The sequence below is a fragment of the Octopus bimaculoides genome, chromosome 1 (assembly GCF_046866305.1).
Source record: "Octopus bimaculoides isolate indiv1 chromosome 1, ASM4686630v1, whole genome shotgun sequence".
Taxonomy (NCBI): Eukaryota; Metazoa; Mollusca; class Cephalopoda; order Octopoda; family Octopodidae; genus Octopus; species Octopus bimaculoides.
Genome location: NC_142928.1, coordinates 100,628,942 through 100,647,154, shown reverse-complemented (window position 1 = coordinate 100,647,154; position 18,213 = coordinate 100,628,942). Strand labels below are relative to the sequence as shown.

The 18,213-nt window shown below is 35.6% G+C and overlaps 1 protein-coding gene across 3 annotated transcripts in view; it reads left to right on the top strand.

The window, feature by feature from the left end:
- Positions 1 to 18,213, top strand: part of LOC106872261 (cyclic nucleotide-gated channel beta-3) — an 846,337-nt gene that overhangs the window by 524,760 nt on the left and 303,364 nt on the right. For all 3 annotated transcript variants that reach the window (XM_089354856.1, XM_089354849.1, XM_052968620.2), the window contains one exon: positions 15,147 to 15,366. In XM_089354856.1, the coding sequence (XP_089210982.1) occupies positions 15,147 to 15,366 (220 nt within the window). The remainder of the gene's footprint in view (positions 1 to 15,146; positions 15,367 to 18,213) is intronic.

The following is an 18,213-nucleotide window of genomic DNA, read 5'->3' as shown; positions in this document are numbered from 1 at the left end:
TCTCTCTCTCTCTCTCTCTATCTCTCCGGGTAACCATGTACCTTCTCTATAGCAAGACACCTGTTTCTACCTCCCTGTCACACTTTAACCTTTCATCATCTGACACAAAATCACTTCCTCCAATACCCCTTCCCTTTTCAAAAGTTCCTTGTCTTGCAAGTTACTTAGTGACCCTGTTAGTACTGGTGCCACATAAAAAAAACATTCAGTCCACACTGTGAAGTGGTTGGCATTTGGAAAGGCATCCAGCTGTAAAAACCATGCCAAAACTGGCCTCACCTGTACTGGTGCCACAAAAAAAACATTCAGTCCTTTCTGTGGAGTGGTCGGTGTTAGGAAGGGCATCCAGCTGTAAAAACGATGCCAAAACAGACACAGTAGCCTGATGTAGTTTTCTATCTGGCTGGCTCCTGTCAAACCATCCAACTCATGCTAGCATGGAAGGCAGACATTAAACAATGAAGATGATGATATATATATAATGAGCTTCTTTCAGTTTCCATATTTTATCAAACTCCAGAAAAAGGAAAGGTAAAGTTGACCATGGCTAAGATTTGAACCTAGAATGTAAAGAGCCAGAAGAAATACCATAAGCATTTAAATTTTTGTCTGATGTTTTAATGAGTCTGCCAATCCACTGCTAAAAGCTATTAAATAATTTAGGTCAACAGAAGCAACCAGAAATTAATATTTAAGCAATAGAATTCTTAAATCTAGAACTGAATACAGAATTTAAGAGAGTATGATATTTCCATGTCAAGGATTAAATACATGAATTCAAAATAATGGTCAAATGCTTCTTCATTTAATTATCTAGTTGTTTCTAGTGGTTCATATTCATTTAGAAATGCTTAATTTCTGTCCCATAATACTATATCATTTCCAATTATATTGATTTAAGGCAACTGATCAGCTGAGTATTTCAACAGTTTAATTGGCTATTACAATGCCACTGGCTATTACAAAATCACCAGTAGTAATAGTAACAATGCCAATGAATTGGTGAGGAAGCAGTTGTACAAGTGCTCAATTTGTTTGTAATAGCAGTCACATTTCCATGACCCACACTCTTCTGTCATAAAATATGTAATTATTGGGCAACAGTCCTAAATCCTAAATATACAGAAATTCGGGGTGGCCATGGCTGGAATGTTTTTGTTCATATGTTTGCTCAATCAGAGTTGGCCTGGTTCTGAACAATAACGACAAGATGGCCTCTATTGGTCTGTTTCAGTAACCTGCTATGGTACGAGGACATAAACACACTAACACCGGTTGTCAAGTGGTGGTGGGGAACAGACATAAGCACAAAGATGCGCATGCACACACACACACACACACACACACACACACACACACAACAGGCTTCTTTCGGTTTTCACCTACCAAATCCACTCACAAGGCTTTAATTGGCCTGAGGCTGTAGTCAAAGACACTTTCCTAAAGTACCATGCAGTGGGACTGAACCCAGAACCATGTAACTGAGAAGCAAGCTTCTTTACCACACAGCCATGCCTGTGCTTAACAGAAAGATGCATTCCCATGCCAGGAACTGAACACGGGCAGTCTGGGTGAAAGCCAGGAATCCTAACCTCTAGACCAAATGGGAAAGCTAAAAATGTTTTAGCATTTCCATGTAATTTCTTGCCACAACAAAACCACTTATGGTAAACATGGTAATAGTTTCTTTGTGGTTGGTTGACTTGCTAGAAACAGCAGCAAAATTTCCAAAAAATTATACTGTAATCACCTTAAAAAAATTGAAGGACACATTGGCTAATTTAGCCTAGATAGCCCTAAAAAGACACAAGACTGGAATATCTTCGATTATACTGTTCCTGTCTGCACAATTAAGATTGACTTAGGGTTGAACAACAGCAGCAAAAACATTGATTTTTTTATACTGACATGAAAAATCAAATACATAGAGAAAGTTTGATAGAATGCCTTTCAGTGAGAAAGTTTGATAGAATGCCTTTCCGAAGAGCACTGGTGCTGGAATAAATATTTTTATGTAACCTACAATGTGAGGTTATAATTGAAGGACATTGATACTCAACAACTGAGATTGACTGTCTATACTTGAATGACTGTCATGATCAACATTGAGACATTATTGATTATTTTGAATGAGAGTCAACCAATTAAAAGTCTAGTCTTTTCTGAAAGAAGTTGAGCATTCTCTAAATTTTCCCCTTCATCTCCTTTGTGTTTCTCACAACCTAATTATGTTTTTCATTTGATTTACATTAAAAAGCTTAGTATAGAGATAACAGTGCTGGATTGTATAGTTTACTGTATTCTACTTCTCTACATTACTTGTTCTAATTTATGCAACACTATTCTCTCCAGACATGATGGCAACAGAAAAGTGCTTGACCACACAGTAGTCGTCTGTAATGTTTTCCTGGTCTTATTTAAAAGACAAGTTCAATTTTTCATATGAATCTATTAGTTGTGCACAAAAGTCTCTGCGGAAGTTTGACTCTGGTCAGTGAAACCATAGGTAATGATAACCAGAAAGAGACAAGTATACAGCAACTAGCATTTCTTTCAACATTAAACTCTTGTTCTCTTCTATTTTTTATCTTTTACTTGTTTCAGCCATTATACTGTGGCCACACTGGGGCACCGCCTTGAAGGATTTTTAGTTGAATGGATCAGCCCCAACACATTTTTAAGCTTGGTACTTATTTTATCGGTCTCTTTTACTGAACTACTAAGATAAAGGGATGTAAACACACCAACATTGGTTGTCAAGTGGTGGTGGGGAACAAACACACACATACACAGAACAGGTTTCTTTCAGTTTCCATTCACCAAATCCACTCACAAGGCTTTGGTTGGCTTGAAGATATAGTCAGACATGCAAGGTGTCATGCAGTAGGCGTAAACGCAGAACCATGTGGTTGGGAAGCAAGCCTCTTACCACACAACCATGCCTGTGTCTAAAAGAAAGACACATTTCCATGCCAGGAATCGAACCCGAGCCTCCTGGATGAAAGCCAGGAATCCTAACCACTAGACCACAAGGGAAAACTAAAAATGTTTTAACTTTCTCAAGTAATTTTTTGCCACAACAAAACCACCAATGGTAAACATTGTAGTAGTCTCCTTTTTATTCCTTACTTCTACCACTACTACAACACAAGAAATAGTTTCATTTTTTAAATGCTGCTCTTTACTGTTTTCTTTGACAAGCAACAGTAAGCTATTTTAACCCTTTAGCATTTAAACTGGCCATATCTAGCTCAAATATTTTACCTGTTTTAGGTTCAGACTATCAAGATCTGGCCTCTTGCACCTATCTTACAATGTCATTAAAAAAAATAAAACAATTACTTCATCAAAATCTTAAAGCTATGAGATAATGCATAATTAATTCAGAACAATGTGAATAAATAACCATTATATTTGATAGAGTAATCTGAATGATAAAGAGTGAATGAATACGTAACTAACAAGTATGATCATCTAGAATAGGTGCAAGCATGGCTATGTATGTATAAGATTTGCTTCTCAACCATATGGTTTTGGGTTTAGTTCTATTGCATGGCACCTTGGGAAAACGTTTTCTACTAGAGCCTCAGGCTGACTAAAACATTGTGGATGTATTTGATGGATGGAAACTAAAAGGATTCTATTGTATACGCTTGTGTGTGTGTGTATGTGTGCACATGCGCATGCATGTGCATATGTGTCTCTTTGTCTTGACATCACAGAATATTTTATAAAATATCACTTTCATGTAAGCAGAGTCCCTCATTTCCAATTTTCTGTGAAAAAATGTCCAGCCATGGAGAAAATATTACCTTGCTTAGAAACAGGTGAAGGTTTGCTAGAGGAAGAGCATTCAATTGTAGAGAACCTGCCTTGAAGAATTCTGCCTGACTGTTACAACCTTAGAAATGTAGACATTAAAATGATAATAATGATGGTGGTGGTGATGATGAAAAATGCTCAGTCTCTATTCTAATTGCGCAGCAACTCCAGTATTAATAAACAGGTATAATCGTTCTGCTATTACGAATTTTTTACCTATGCAACCAAGACTTACTGCATTTTCACTATACATAAGGTGGCAAGCTGACAGAATTGTTACCATGCCAGAAAAAATGCTTAGTGGAAGTTCTTTGACATTATGTTATTTAGTTCAAATGCCACCAGAACTGACTTTGCCATTCATCCTTTTGGGGGTCAATAAAATAAGTACCAGTTGAACAATGGAGTCAATGTAGTTGACTTACTCCTTCCCTGAAGTTGCTGGCCTTGTGCCAAAATTTGAAACTAATATACTTTGGCTATACATGATTTTGCCCCTAGTAGTCTGTCTGCCAAAGTGTATAAAGGAATACAGTATTTGTCTCTACAGGTATGAAGTCTATATTAACTTCAGAGATGTTAGCCAAACTGCAGAGTGGGAAGAAATACAAAAAAGACTTCTGACTGTTTAATTTTACAATATTCATACCCCAGTCTAAATATTCACTGTATCTATGATAATTTATTCTGTTGGAACTGACATAGAAGCCATCACCTGCAGATAAAACATTGTGTTCGCTCACTAACTTTATATGTTAGAATTGAGTAGTTATTTCCTTCTTATATGATGTACTAGAATCTTTTAAGTCCATTACATTACCTATTTGGTAATGTCACCTCTTATTACAAAAGGCCTATAACGTATATAGCTCGTTTCTATTCTTAATTACAAGGAAGTGTGTAGAACTTACGCGCAGGAGAATTATGTGTGTGTTTTGATTTGGTGTAGGCGAGTCCAGCCAGCACGAAAGAAAATAATTACTGATATAAGGGAAATAACTCCTGATTATTTTCTTTTATGGTATATAAGAGTGACGTCCCATGTAACATTTTGGATTGCATGTGCATCTCCTATTTATCTTTACGTTCATCCGATTAAATAAAGTCGAATGTTAGTTAGAGTCACCTATTTAGAGGTGTTTGAAATTAAGGATTAAATATTTTTTAGTGAAGATGTTGCAAGTAGAGGCAGTGTAGAATGGTATCATTACAGAGTAGAAATTAAGTTTATAATAGTGATTTCACAATTTGGCTCAAGGCCAGCAATTTTGAGGGAAGGAGTAAGTCGATTACATCGACCAGAGTGCTAAACTAGTACTTATTTTATCGACCCCAAAAGGATGAAAGGCAAAGTCGACCTCAGCGGAATTTAAACTCACAAAGTAGGCTGGGACGAAATTTCAGATGTGTGGGGATGGAGTTCATTTGTATCAACAAAACTCTTCACCTCAAAACTGCCGGCCTTGTGCCTAAATTAGAAACAATTATTTCATATATGAAAATGTAGGGGAAAGTTGGGTGGAATAAAAACCCAGTATTTTAGCTGTTTGAAGTTAACGCACTAATCCGTTCTTAAAACATGACACTTTTAGGATTCCTGTTCATAGTTGCTTGACTGAAGAAGTCTGGAAGATTTTTTATATGAAGTTGATTAAATTCATTCCAGAATTTAGCTTTTATTTACATTATCAATTCCTGAATGATTAAAAGGGTTTGGCCAAACGATATATTTGCAGGTACCACTGCAAACATAAAAACCTACTAGAAGTATAAAGAAACAGGCTGAGCAATGTAATTAAAAAGTTCGATTTGGTGTGGAATTCACCTACACACCACTTTAAATATCTTTAACCCATTACCTCCCATAATTCTATTTACTGGAATTTTTTAATGAAACTTTGATTTCTAGCGTAAAACAGCCTTAGAAACACGTTGGAATGATCAAAATAACATTTTAAATAGAAATAAGCGAGATATTGGGTGAAAAATTAGCAAACCTCATTTGAATATCAAAGAAATATACCTAGTAGATATAGCAAAAAGGTTAGATATGTGTAAATATTGACAGATAATTACGAAATTTGTAATTTTTAAGTGATCCCATATGAGATCACTGGTAGGTAATGGGTTAAGTATCTACCAAGCCTTGTGAAAGAAATTAGGTAGAAAAAAAACTGAAAGAACGTCAGATGGACTGTGCAGTGGGGTACAGAATTTGGCTATTGCTCAGTTTAATCACCACCTAGCCTTGGGTATTTTACTAAAGTCCATTCTCTTGCATGCATTTGGACTAATCCTTTAGCATTTTTCCGCTGCGAGAGTCAAAATTTGTGCAAAAAGACATCATGGGTACTGACCTAATTTTTCTGACAAAGCCATAAAAAATAATGAATGAAAATCTTTATAGTAATATCCCATTGAGAATAGGTGTACATATGTATAGGCACACACACACAAGCATACATACATACATACATGTCTGTGTGTGTGTATACATGTATATAAGTGCGTGTGCATGTGTGTCTCTACACACATACATACACATTTCAAACATACACACATACCCACACACAACAAACTTTAAAAAAATCACCCAACCAAGGGAGGACCCAAACCAGATAAATTTTATTCTCTTAAAGAAATGGGATAGGTGGCTGATTGTATATGTCAAATCTTTCTCAGGTAGAGAGTGTGCTACTCAACATAGATTAGTGGTTAGTGTCTTCAATATAAAAGTTTCTTCAACAAAGAGACAAAAGGTGATTTGGGAAAGAAAATGAAGAAACAGAAGTGGAAAGAACTGCCTATCTTCTCTGTGTATCATCATCATCATCATTGTTTAGCATCTGCTTTCCATACTGACATGGGTTGAATGAGGGCTGGCAAGCCAGAAGGCTGCACCAGGCTCCAATCCAATCTGGTAAAGTTGCTACAGCTGAATGCCCTTCCTAATGCCAACCACTCCGAGAGTGTAGTGGGTGCTTTTTATGTGCCACCAGCATGAGGGCCAGTCAGGCGGTACTGGCATTGGCCATGCTTGAATGGTGCTTTATACATGCCACCAGCATGGGAACCAGTCAGACAGCACTGGCAACGACTACACTCGAATGGTGCTCTTTACATGCAACTGTCATGGGACCAGTCAGCCAGCACTGGCATTGACCATGTTTGAATGGTCTTTTTTACATGTCACTGGCACAGGAGCCAGTCAAGCGGCAATAGCAATGACCACGCTTGAATGGTGCTTTTTATGTGCCACCAGCACAGGACCAGTCAGGCGGCACTGGCATTGTCGACGCTTGAATCGTGCTTTATACATGTCACTGGCATGAGTGCCAATCAGGCAGTACTATCATCAGCCATGACAATGACTTTGCTTGCCTCAACAGGTCTTCTCAAGTGCAGTTTATTGCTCAATGATTGAAGGGTACTCTTAAATGGGCTGGTTATACTGCACTGGCATAGGCCATGGTTATGGTCTCACTTGGGTTGTCGGGTCTTCTCAAGCACAGCGTATCTCCAAAGGTGTCAATCACTTGTCATTGTCTCGGTGAAGCCCAACATTCGAAGGTCGTGCTTTGCCACCTCATCTCAGGCCTTCCTGGGTCTACCTCTTCCACAGTTTCCCTCTACTGCTAGGGTGTGACACTTTTTCACACAGCTGTCCTCATTCATACACAACACATGACCATACCAGCGCAATTGTCTCTCTTGCACACCACATCTGATGCTTCTTATGTCCAACTTTTCTCTCAGAGCGCTTACACTCTATCATGTTTGCACCAGCAGAGTCAACATTGGCGGAATTCCTTTCAAGTGTGTATGTACACACATGCGCACACACACACACACACACATATGCAAGGAATTCCTTCATTCCTTGCAAGCTTATGCATGTCCTCAGCAGTCACTGCCCATGTTTCACTGCCATGTAGCATGGCTGTTTATACACATGCGTCATACAGTCTACCTTTTACTCTGAGAGAGAGGCCCTTTGTCACCAGCAGAGGTAGGAGCTCTTTGAACTTCGCTTAGGCTATTCTTATTCTAGCTGTTATGCTTTCAGTTAGCCTTCCTTTGATATTGCTGCACCTCTTCTGTATCCATAGCTTGCACCAGGTACATCTTATGGAGTTTCCACCCATACCTTTTCTACAGATCGAGCAGGGCCATCTACCTGAAGGGATTTGTGGTTTGTCTGCCTTCCTACTTATTAAGACTTTGGATTTTGCTAGATTGACTCTAAGTCCCTTCAATTCTAAACTTTGCTTCCACACCTGAAACTTCTCTAGTTCTGATAGTGACTCAGCAATTAGAGCAAGGTCATCAGCATAGAGAAGCTCTCGGGGGCATTCTGTCTTAAATTCATCTGTTATTGCCTGGAGGACTATGATGAATAAGAGGGGGCTGAGGATTGATCTTTGGTGGACCCCTATCCCTACCTGGAATTCTTCACTGTACTTGTTGCCAACCCTCACCTTACTGACAGCATCCCTGCACATGGCTTGTACAGCTGTCGCTAACTACTCATTTGTCCCTAGTTTCCGCATTGACCACCAGATAAGGGATCGGGGGACCCTGTCAAAAGCTTTCTCCATGTCAACGAAAGCCAAGTACAGAGGTTTATCTTTGGCTAGATATTTCTCCTGCAGCTGTCTTACCAGAAATATAACATCAGTGGTGCTTTTCCCTGGCATGAACCCAAAATGCATCTCATCTAGACTGACTCTCTCCGTAATTAGTTGGGCTATGACCCTCTCCATGGCTTTCATTAACTGATCCAACAACTTGATACCTCTGTAATTATTCATAAGGGTGTGATGGGTAAATTTTCACCATTTCATATTTTTAATTTTGCTTGCTATTTACACACACTTACACATACACATATTGAGAAAACCTCATTAATATTAATATTTCTGAAAATATATGTTAGCACAACATTATCAGGACAATCCAAAACTAGTGAAATTCTTATATATATATATATATATATATATATATATATATATATATATATATATATATATATATATATATATATACACATTTATATATTCGTTTTGCAATATTCTTGATGTGAAATCGTGTGTTGAAACAGATATTGTTGTATTTGGGGATGGTCATGTTGCCAGTTTAGCCAATAAAAACGCACGCACTATATATGTGGTGTTAATTTGCTTCAGCTTTATTTTACATTAATCATATTTCAGCCAGAGTTCTTTCGTCACACCTCTGTGACCTCATCAGTGGTCCTTTGCTTTCTTCTTTCTTATTTGTGTGTCTTTCCTTACTAATGACCAGCCATTTTGTATTTTGATACAATATATATATATATATATATATATATATATATATATATATATATAATCTTTATATCCAACTTAGCATGGATGTCTTGTTAGAGCACTGAACACTGCATCATTAGCCTTGAGAGATCCTCTCATATAGGTGCATACAAGCACACACACCAGTTATAGAAGACAAGAGTTGTCTTGTCATGGTTGTTGGAATTCCCATATCACATGATTTCACTTAACTGAAAATTGTCAGTGAGAAGTGTCTGGTCACCACATGCCAGTCAAATCTGACTGCTAAAATATATTGAATACCAGCAGCTTTTCAGACACTGATGTTGAAAATACCCAGCAGGCTTATCAAAAATTAATTATCAGCAACAGAAGCAGTATTAATACAAAATGGTAATCTCTCTATCCAACTTAAAATGGATGCCTTGTTAGAACACTGAATATTGTGTTATTAGCCTCAGAAGATCCTCTCAAAATAGGCGCGATGATTTATGTGTGTGTTTTTATGTACCAGGTGCCTATTAATACCTTTTGGCATAAATGCTGATTCTGTCACTAATAATTAATTTTTGATAAGCCTGCTGGCTATTTGTGACATTAGTGTCTGAAAAGAAGCTCATATTTTATATATTGAAGCAAGATTCGACTGGTATGTGGTGACTGGACGTTTACCTCTGATGATTTCAAGTTGAATAAAATCGCATGGCATGACAGACAATTCTCATCTGCTATGATCTATGTGTGTGCTTTTACACACCAAGCACCTATATAAGAGGATCTCTCAAGACTAATTATGCATTATTCAGTGTTCTAACAAGACATCCTTATTAGGTTGGATATAAAGATTACATTTTGGTATTAATACTGCTTCTGTCACTGATAATTAAGCTATATATATATATATATATATATATATATATATATATGACTTAATTATGTTGTGAAACTTCTTCTTCATTTCATGATGAAATAGGTGGATAGTTCTTGTAAATTTCTCAGATTATTTTAAATTAACTAACTGTAGTTTACATTCTGAACTATGAGCTTGATACTCAAATCAAATTTATTTTCAGTTAATTTAGGATTTAATGGAGAATTAATTGATCTCTGAAGGCCTTCTCTATGCCTCTGTGTTGCCAAAACATTAAAGCTTGTGACATCTACAATGGGAACATTATGGGACAAGAGAGAGAAAATTAAGTCAAACGCCCAAAAAGTTACTCTATCAACTGCTTGGACGTTATCTTTCCATAGATCTAATGTGAGGGTTACGATGCACAGCTCAGCCTTGACATAAGATCAAACTTTGGCTAGGTTCTTCACTCTCAAGCAGATGATGATAATGATGAATTGTAAGATAAAAGCAGTGTCATTTCTCCTCCTAATGGCTCTCATACCCTCACCATCCCTCACATAGTGAACATCATTTGTGATAAGAACATACCCTATTATGATTCTTATTTATTCCCTAACCTATTTCTCTTCAAATGTTAAGTATACATATTGCTCTGTGTATGTATAGAAATTATTAGTTTCATGCATAAAACTGGTCATGTTGCTTGTTTGTTTTTTTTTTAGGAGGTGGGGGCAAAAATAATACCTTGAAACACACTATCACTTAATAACTTGAAAATCAATGGTAAAGTTAATTTTGAATTACAGGATTCTGCATTACACCAAGTTTTTCAGGAAACATTGTTTCCGTAATGTGGGGTGTTCCTGTATCCTGTACTATCTCATGGCATTATAGAATGTAAAAATAAATTTTGATTGTAGAAAATTAATAATTAAACTGAACATTTGTCACAAATAAATTAATTCACTGTTTAGTGCTTTGGAGATGATTGAAACAGTATAATACTTGATTGATTGCCTGTTTTTATTGTCTTCTTTTATTTTATCTAGTCCAGTTCATCGTTACTTTAATCCTCTAGCATTTAAACCGGCCATATCCGGCTCAAAATTTTCTACATGTTTTATGTTCAAACTGGTCAGATCTGGCTTCTCACACCTACGTAAGAATGTCATTGTAAAAATATAGTCAAATCATTGAAATATCAAAGCTACAAGACAATGCATGATTAATTCTAATCAAGGTTGTTGCCAACCCTCACCTTACTGACAGCATCCCTGCACATGGCTTGTACAGCTGTCACTAACTACTCATCTGTCCCTAGTTTCTGCATTGACCACCAGATAAGGGGTTGGGGGACCCTGTCAAAGGCTTTCTCCATGTCAACGAAAGCCAGGTACAGAGGTTTATCTTTGGCTAGGTATTTCTCCTGCAGTTGTCTTACCAGAAATATAGCATCAGTGGTGCTTTTCCCTGGCATGAACCCAAACTGCATCTCATCTAGACTGACTCTCTCCGTAATTAGTTGGGCTATGACCCTAAGCATTACATTTGATAATCTGAATACATAAGGGTTAAATTGAAATCTCACTGAACTCAGCTTCCTATTTCATTCCTATGTGGTTGTGAAAAATAGTAATATACTGAAATCAGTTTAACCCTTTTTATGGCCGTATTTCATTATCTATATATTGTAGTTCGTTTTGAAAATAATAAATAATCCTAAGGGCTAACATTTATTGTTGTTAAACTGTTATGTGGAACATGACTTCACAAAAGATTCTTCCATAAATATTATGAATGAAGGTTTTAAATTAAATATTTAAATACTTTAAAATTAATGGTTTTGTATCATTGAACCAGGGGAGGCCTCAGTCTTGTTGATACAGTTAACTAACTGTTGAACAGTTAATTAAATATACACCTCTATTTCCAAAATTATCTTTATAGCCAACCAAATGAAATAGTTATACTATTATTTACTGTTAACCACTATATAACAAGAAGTAAGCTTCCCACAAGTCAAATACACGAACTAATTTTGCTGCTTGGTTGAAGAGAATTCACATCATTATATTGTTAAAGTCTTGGAAAAAGCACAAATATTGCATCTCATTTTCCTTTCCATATAAAATTTTCAGTTTGTACCTAATAAAAAAACAAAGTTATATAATACCGTTTTTAATTATAGCATAGTAATTACAGTGTAACTACATTTTCAGAGAAAGAAATTTGAAATTTTCCAATTGTGACTGTTGCATGTGTATTTCATGTGATTAGAAAAGGTTCAAATGTGGGTTGCAACTTTGTATTTTGCTTCCCCTACAATTTTAAAGTTTCATACCTACATAAAATATTGCTAATTATTTTTTAAATTTCATAAAATTTTGTTTTATTGATTTAATAATAAATAAATGATGATTAGTTTTCTTTTCTTCCTTTTTTTGTTGTTATTTTATATTTTATTTGGTTCATCATATTTTAACAATAAGATTGCTAGTCTGGAGTTAATATTGACTGAAACTTAATTGAAGTTGGGAAAATATCCCAATGTGTCATCTATTTCTATTTGGTTCCCTGCATTTACCTACAGATATTCACATTGTAGTCTTATTAGGGTTGCTAAAAACAATCTCAGTCAAAGTATTAAGAGTCTATAATGAAGTTTTCTCTCCAATGTAACTATTTTTTCAGAATTACAATTCCTTCTTCAGATCTTCTTAGCTGGAATCTCTGCTATAAGCTTTATAGCAGAGACTCCAGCTAAGAAAATCTGAAGAAGGAATTGTAATTCCGAAATATTATCGGACTATAGATAACTATTTTTTGTTTTATATTCACTAAATCAATTCCATGCTTTGCAAAAGTTCAAATATTATAATGAATTTACTCAACTAATATATTTTTGGAGATTTAACCCTTTAACATTTAAACCAGCCAAAATCAGGCCCAAATATATTGTACCTTGTTTTATGTTCAAACTGTCCAGATTCAACCTCTCACACCTACCCAACAATGCCATTCTAAAAATAAACAGTCACATCAAAACTTTGAAGTTACAAGATAATGCATGACTAATTCAAAACAATGTGAATAAATAAATATTACATTTGACTGAATAATCTGAATGCTAAGAATTAGCATCAATGAAATAATCTTTCTACTTGATCGGCAACTCTTCTCTTACCAACAGTTTATAATTACTTGAACCTTATCTTCCATTTCACTACACTGACCTTTGCTTCTCCAAATTCTTCAACTTTATACCACCTCATGCAGCAGTTTCTCTACCTTCAGTTATTCTCCTTGACATATCAGTTATGCAGTAAAAAAGTCACTAGTTGGTTGGAAATCTGTAACCAATGATGTTGTTGTTTATGAATTATGATATAAAATTAATGAATGATAAAAAATATATGTGATTGGAAATGTTGGGTAAACAGTAAGACTTCTAGAAGGAAGTAAAGTATTTAGTGGAATATCTAAATATTGGTTTAAAATTTTGGCACAAGGCCAGCAAGTTTGGTGGAGGAGGTATGTCGCTTACATCAACCTCAGTGTTCAGTGTTATTTTATTGACCCTGAAAGGATGAAAGGATAAGTCGACCTCACTAGAATTTGAGCTCAGAATGCAAGAACAGAAGAAATGCCACTCAGCATTTTTCCCACCATGCTAACGATTCTACCAGCTTGCCACCTTTGGATATCTAAATATTGGTTTCAAATTTTGGCACAAGGTCAGCAATATCAGGGGTAGGGCTAAGTCAATTAGATTAACCCTACTGTTCAACTGGAACTTTATTTTATCGACCTCAAAAGAATGAAAGACAAGGTTGACCTGAGCAGAATTTGAACTCGGAAAGTAAGGACGGACAAAATAATGTTAAGCATTTTGCCCAGCATGCTAACAATTCTGCAAACTCACTGCCTTAGAATATCTAAATACTGGTTTCAGATTTTAGCACAAGGCCAGGAATTTTGGAGGCGAGGTTTGACTGATACTTATTTTATCAACCCCAGAAGGATGAAAGGCAAAGTCAACCTTAGCAGAACTTGAAAGAATATCTAAATACTGAAAAAAGTGAAAAGATACAATGTTCAGTCTTTTCCTGAATGCATGAACATCCTATATAATATCCACTATATCAATTCCATATTTTTAAAAAACTTCAAATACTATTGTCAATTTACTAGACTAAAATATTTTGGAGATTTAAATTAATAACATCAGTGTAATGACCATCACTATTGATTGGCAATCCTTCCATCAGCAACAGTCTGTAATCACTTGAACCTTTTCTTCCATTTTACTATTTTACTGTAACTATGATAACTTTTGGATAAAGTGTTCTGATTTTATGATGTCAAAATATAAACATGTAGAAATATATGCATATTGATGCTCGACAGTTATCCATGGCTGAATCAGTTCTAGCTAAAGCATACTGAAATATTCAGAGCTGCAAGATTGTTCTGTATAGATGAAAAATTCATGTCCTTTAGATTAACTGAAGCTTTTATTGCAAGTTCTATCAAATGGCCATGCAAGAAACTTGTATTAAAATAAATTAACTTCTTTTTATTTCAAATGTGAATTTAAACAGGAGAACATCAGAAATTTAGACTATACTCCCAGTGGATAAAACTTGTCATCTATTTTCAGTCCCCAGTAGTAATTATTCTTCTTCATTTACATCACTGATGCCTATAGGAAAATGCCTCCTTGATGTAAATGAAGAGGAATTGTATCCAATCAAAACTTTAATTTATCATTTCCTTGAGATTTATAAAGCATGATTACCCAATGATATTGCAGACTGTATGTAACCAAGCACTTGTCTTTAAATACAACTTACACAAGATTTGAAAATTTGTTTTTATGCAAATATTGATCCATTACAAAAATCTATAGCAAAGAAGAAATAAGGTACAAGAAATGCTCTAATGAACATATTTTACCGATGAGTAGAAGCAGCGTTGGTGAAGAGAAATGACTTCAACTAGAAATTCGAATACATTACTGACTTGTTTTACAGTAGCTTATCTGTTGCCACATTTATGGATTTCTTCTTTTTTTTTTTTTTTACTGTATTTCTAAAATGTGTGCACAAGAGGGTGTAACTTGTATTATGTGTAACTTTGATTCCTCTTTCTTTTTGTAGGACGTCGGGCAAGCTTGGAGTCGTCGAGTAGCAAAGACACTTCCATATCAGCACACCAACTTTCTCCATTCAAATTTTCTAAATTTAGCCGGGATTCTAGCAGGTTAAAAAAAATGGGGTACGGAAGATCTCCATTGCTGAGTTCTCAATCTGCCTGGGGTGATCAGGTCAGTTTACCTCGACAAGACTCCACCGACCAAACATTTGAGAATGTGTCTGCGTAAGTACTCTGGAATTATACATTTTAAGTCTGCTTCCAATGTCTATTGTCTGCCTGCACTAATTAATATTTCTAAGTATTGCCTCTAAATCATACACTAAATGGTATAACTGAGACTTATTTCTATAATTTTGAGTTGGTGAGTGTAAATGTCTGAGTTGATAAGGTACCATCACACAACCACTTAGCTATGATATGTAAGCTACAATGTCTGACTTGGTTTAGCTCAAAATGTTGCCTGCTTTTGTTGTTTAGCTCTATTCCAGGTCTAAATCTAAGATTACACTTCAAAGAGAATTTTTTTTCTGACGACAATTTTGAAGTTATTCAATCTCACACATTTCACTATATCACTATATACATTTTACCAATGCAGACCATAACTAGTTTCTGTAGACTCTGGTTTTCACACCAGAAATTCCTTCTTGAATCAACAGTTTATGATGTGTATGCACATGCATAAGTGGGTCTGGGCTATATTTTATATTGATGTACAACTTTTACTTGTATTTTATGACTGATTTCATTTATGTTACATATTTATATCAAATTTCATGTTAACTGATAAAACATTTCTAAATTTAAATATTACTTGCTAATGTAATTGGCTGTGCATCCTTTAAATATACTTGGTTCAAAACCTTGTTCCATTCTTACATCATGGTTGAGTTGTTAAAAAAGGGAAAACCGTGCATATAAATAAATCATCCCACCTATGCGAGCGTTGAAAAATGGACAGAAAACAGTAAAAGAAAATTCTTTCATATCATTTGTATTCCAGCAAATGTTGGAATACAAGTTATACAAGTTGTATACCTATGTGGTATTAATCAGAATTTTTTTTAATCATACACAAGCAATCCTGTGCATGCATTTGTGCGTGCACACACACACACAAACACCTAAATATATTTATATGTGTAAATTTGTATATCCTGAAATCATAAAAATAGGAGTAGTCTGAAGTTATATATATATAAATATATATATATATATATTTACTATTTGCTGATGCAGATGATCACTAGTTTTCCCCATGTTCTACTGTTTACCATATACTTTTATGCATGCTATTTACATATTGAAGCAGATTTAAATGTAATACATTTGTAAACAACAGATCAAAATATGAACCACTGATGGAATCAAACCATAGATCTCTTGTTTTCTGTACAAATTCACTACCATTTACATCACTGGAGACTTAGAACTTTCCTCTCATAAACTAAAATACAAATAACTATCTACACTTTTGAACACCACAACATAGGTATTTTTGTTTAAATGCTGATTTATCAGTTTTGTCACCAATATTTTACATCTTTCACCAACATATATTGGTGAAAGATATGAACATACATATATACATATACATACAGTAGGTGCGAGCATGGCTGTGTGGTAAGAAACTTGCTTCCCAACTACATGGTTCCAGGTTCAGTCCCATTGCATGGCACCTTGGGCAAGTGTCTTCTACTATTGTCTCAGTCCAGCCAAAACCTTGTCAGTGGATTTGGTGGACGGAAACTGGAAGAATCCTGTCATATGTGTGTGTGTGTGTGTGTGTGTGTGTGTGTTCCCCCCCTCCCACCATTGCTTGACAAAGATGCTGGTGTATTTATGTCCCCCATAACTTAGCAGTTCAGCAAAAGAGACTGATAGAATAGGTACTAGACTTACAAAATATAAGTCCTGGGTCAATTTCTTCAACTAAAACCCTTTGAGGTGGTGCTCCAGCATGGCCGCAGTCAAATGACTGAAACAAGTAAAAGAATAAAAGAATATAAACTTCCAATCAGTTTATATCTGCCAAATTCCACTTACAAAGCATTAGATCAATCCAAGGCAGTCGTAGAAAACACTTGCCCAAAGTATTGTTCAGTTGGACTGAACCCACAAACCAAGTGGTTGCTAAGAAAAAATTCTTAACTACATAACAATGGCCTACATTCATTCTATCTAGAGAAATGTGATTCCAAGCTGGAAGGAAGTGATGCCCCCATTCCATTTCTTCTTTTCTTTTTTCTGACTCTTTCACTATTCACTTCCTGTGCATATTCTATGTATTGTTCATGCAGTTTTGGTTACTTTTGCTGATGAGTTGTAGTGCACCTGAGCACTGTATACAATAAGTTCATTATTATTATTTGGCAGGTAAGCTTCTTCTAGGTATTAGACGTATGATATTAGCAATAGTTAACAATCATTATGCAACTGTGTCTGGAAAATGAATTGAAAATATGGCTCTCTCATATTTTACCAAATACCCATCTATAACATGGCTACAGAGAGTTAGGTTACTTCCACTAATCTCTTTTAGTGTGATGTTCTCTGGTGTTGCTTGTGAAAGCATGTGACATAGTGGTTAGGGTGTTGCACTCGTGATTGTAAGATCATTGTTTCAATTCCCTTCTGGAGCAAAACACTTCATTTCATGTTGCTCTCCAGTCCACTTTGTTGTAAATGAGTTCCAACAATAGCTGGGACGTTAACTCTCTGACAGACCAGCAGTCCATTCAGCAGAAGGGGTCTTGTGATCTCTGTCCCTTATATGTGATGGACATTGGATTAGCCCTTTAGTATTTAAGCAGGCCATATCAGGCCCAAATATTCTATCTGCTTTATGTTCAAACTGGTCTAATATGGCCCCTCACACCAACCCTACAATATCATTCTAATAATTAATAGTTACTTCATCAAAATCTCAAAGCAACAAGATAATGCAATATTAATTCAAAACATGTGAATAAATAAACATTACTTTTGACAGAATAATATGAATGCTCAAGGGTTAAGCTCTTGCCTTATGATTCACGTGAGTGAATCTTTGGTGTTGTTGGTAAGAAG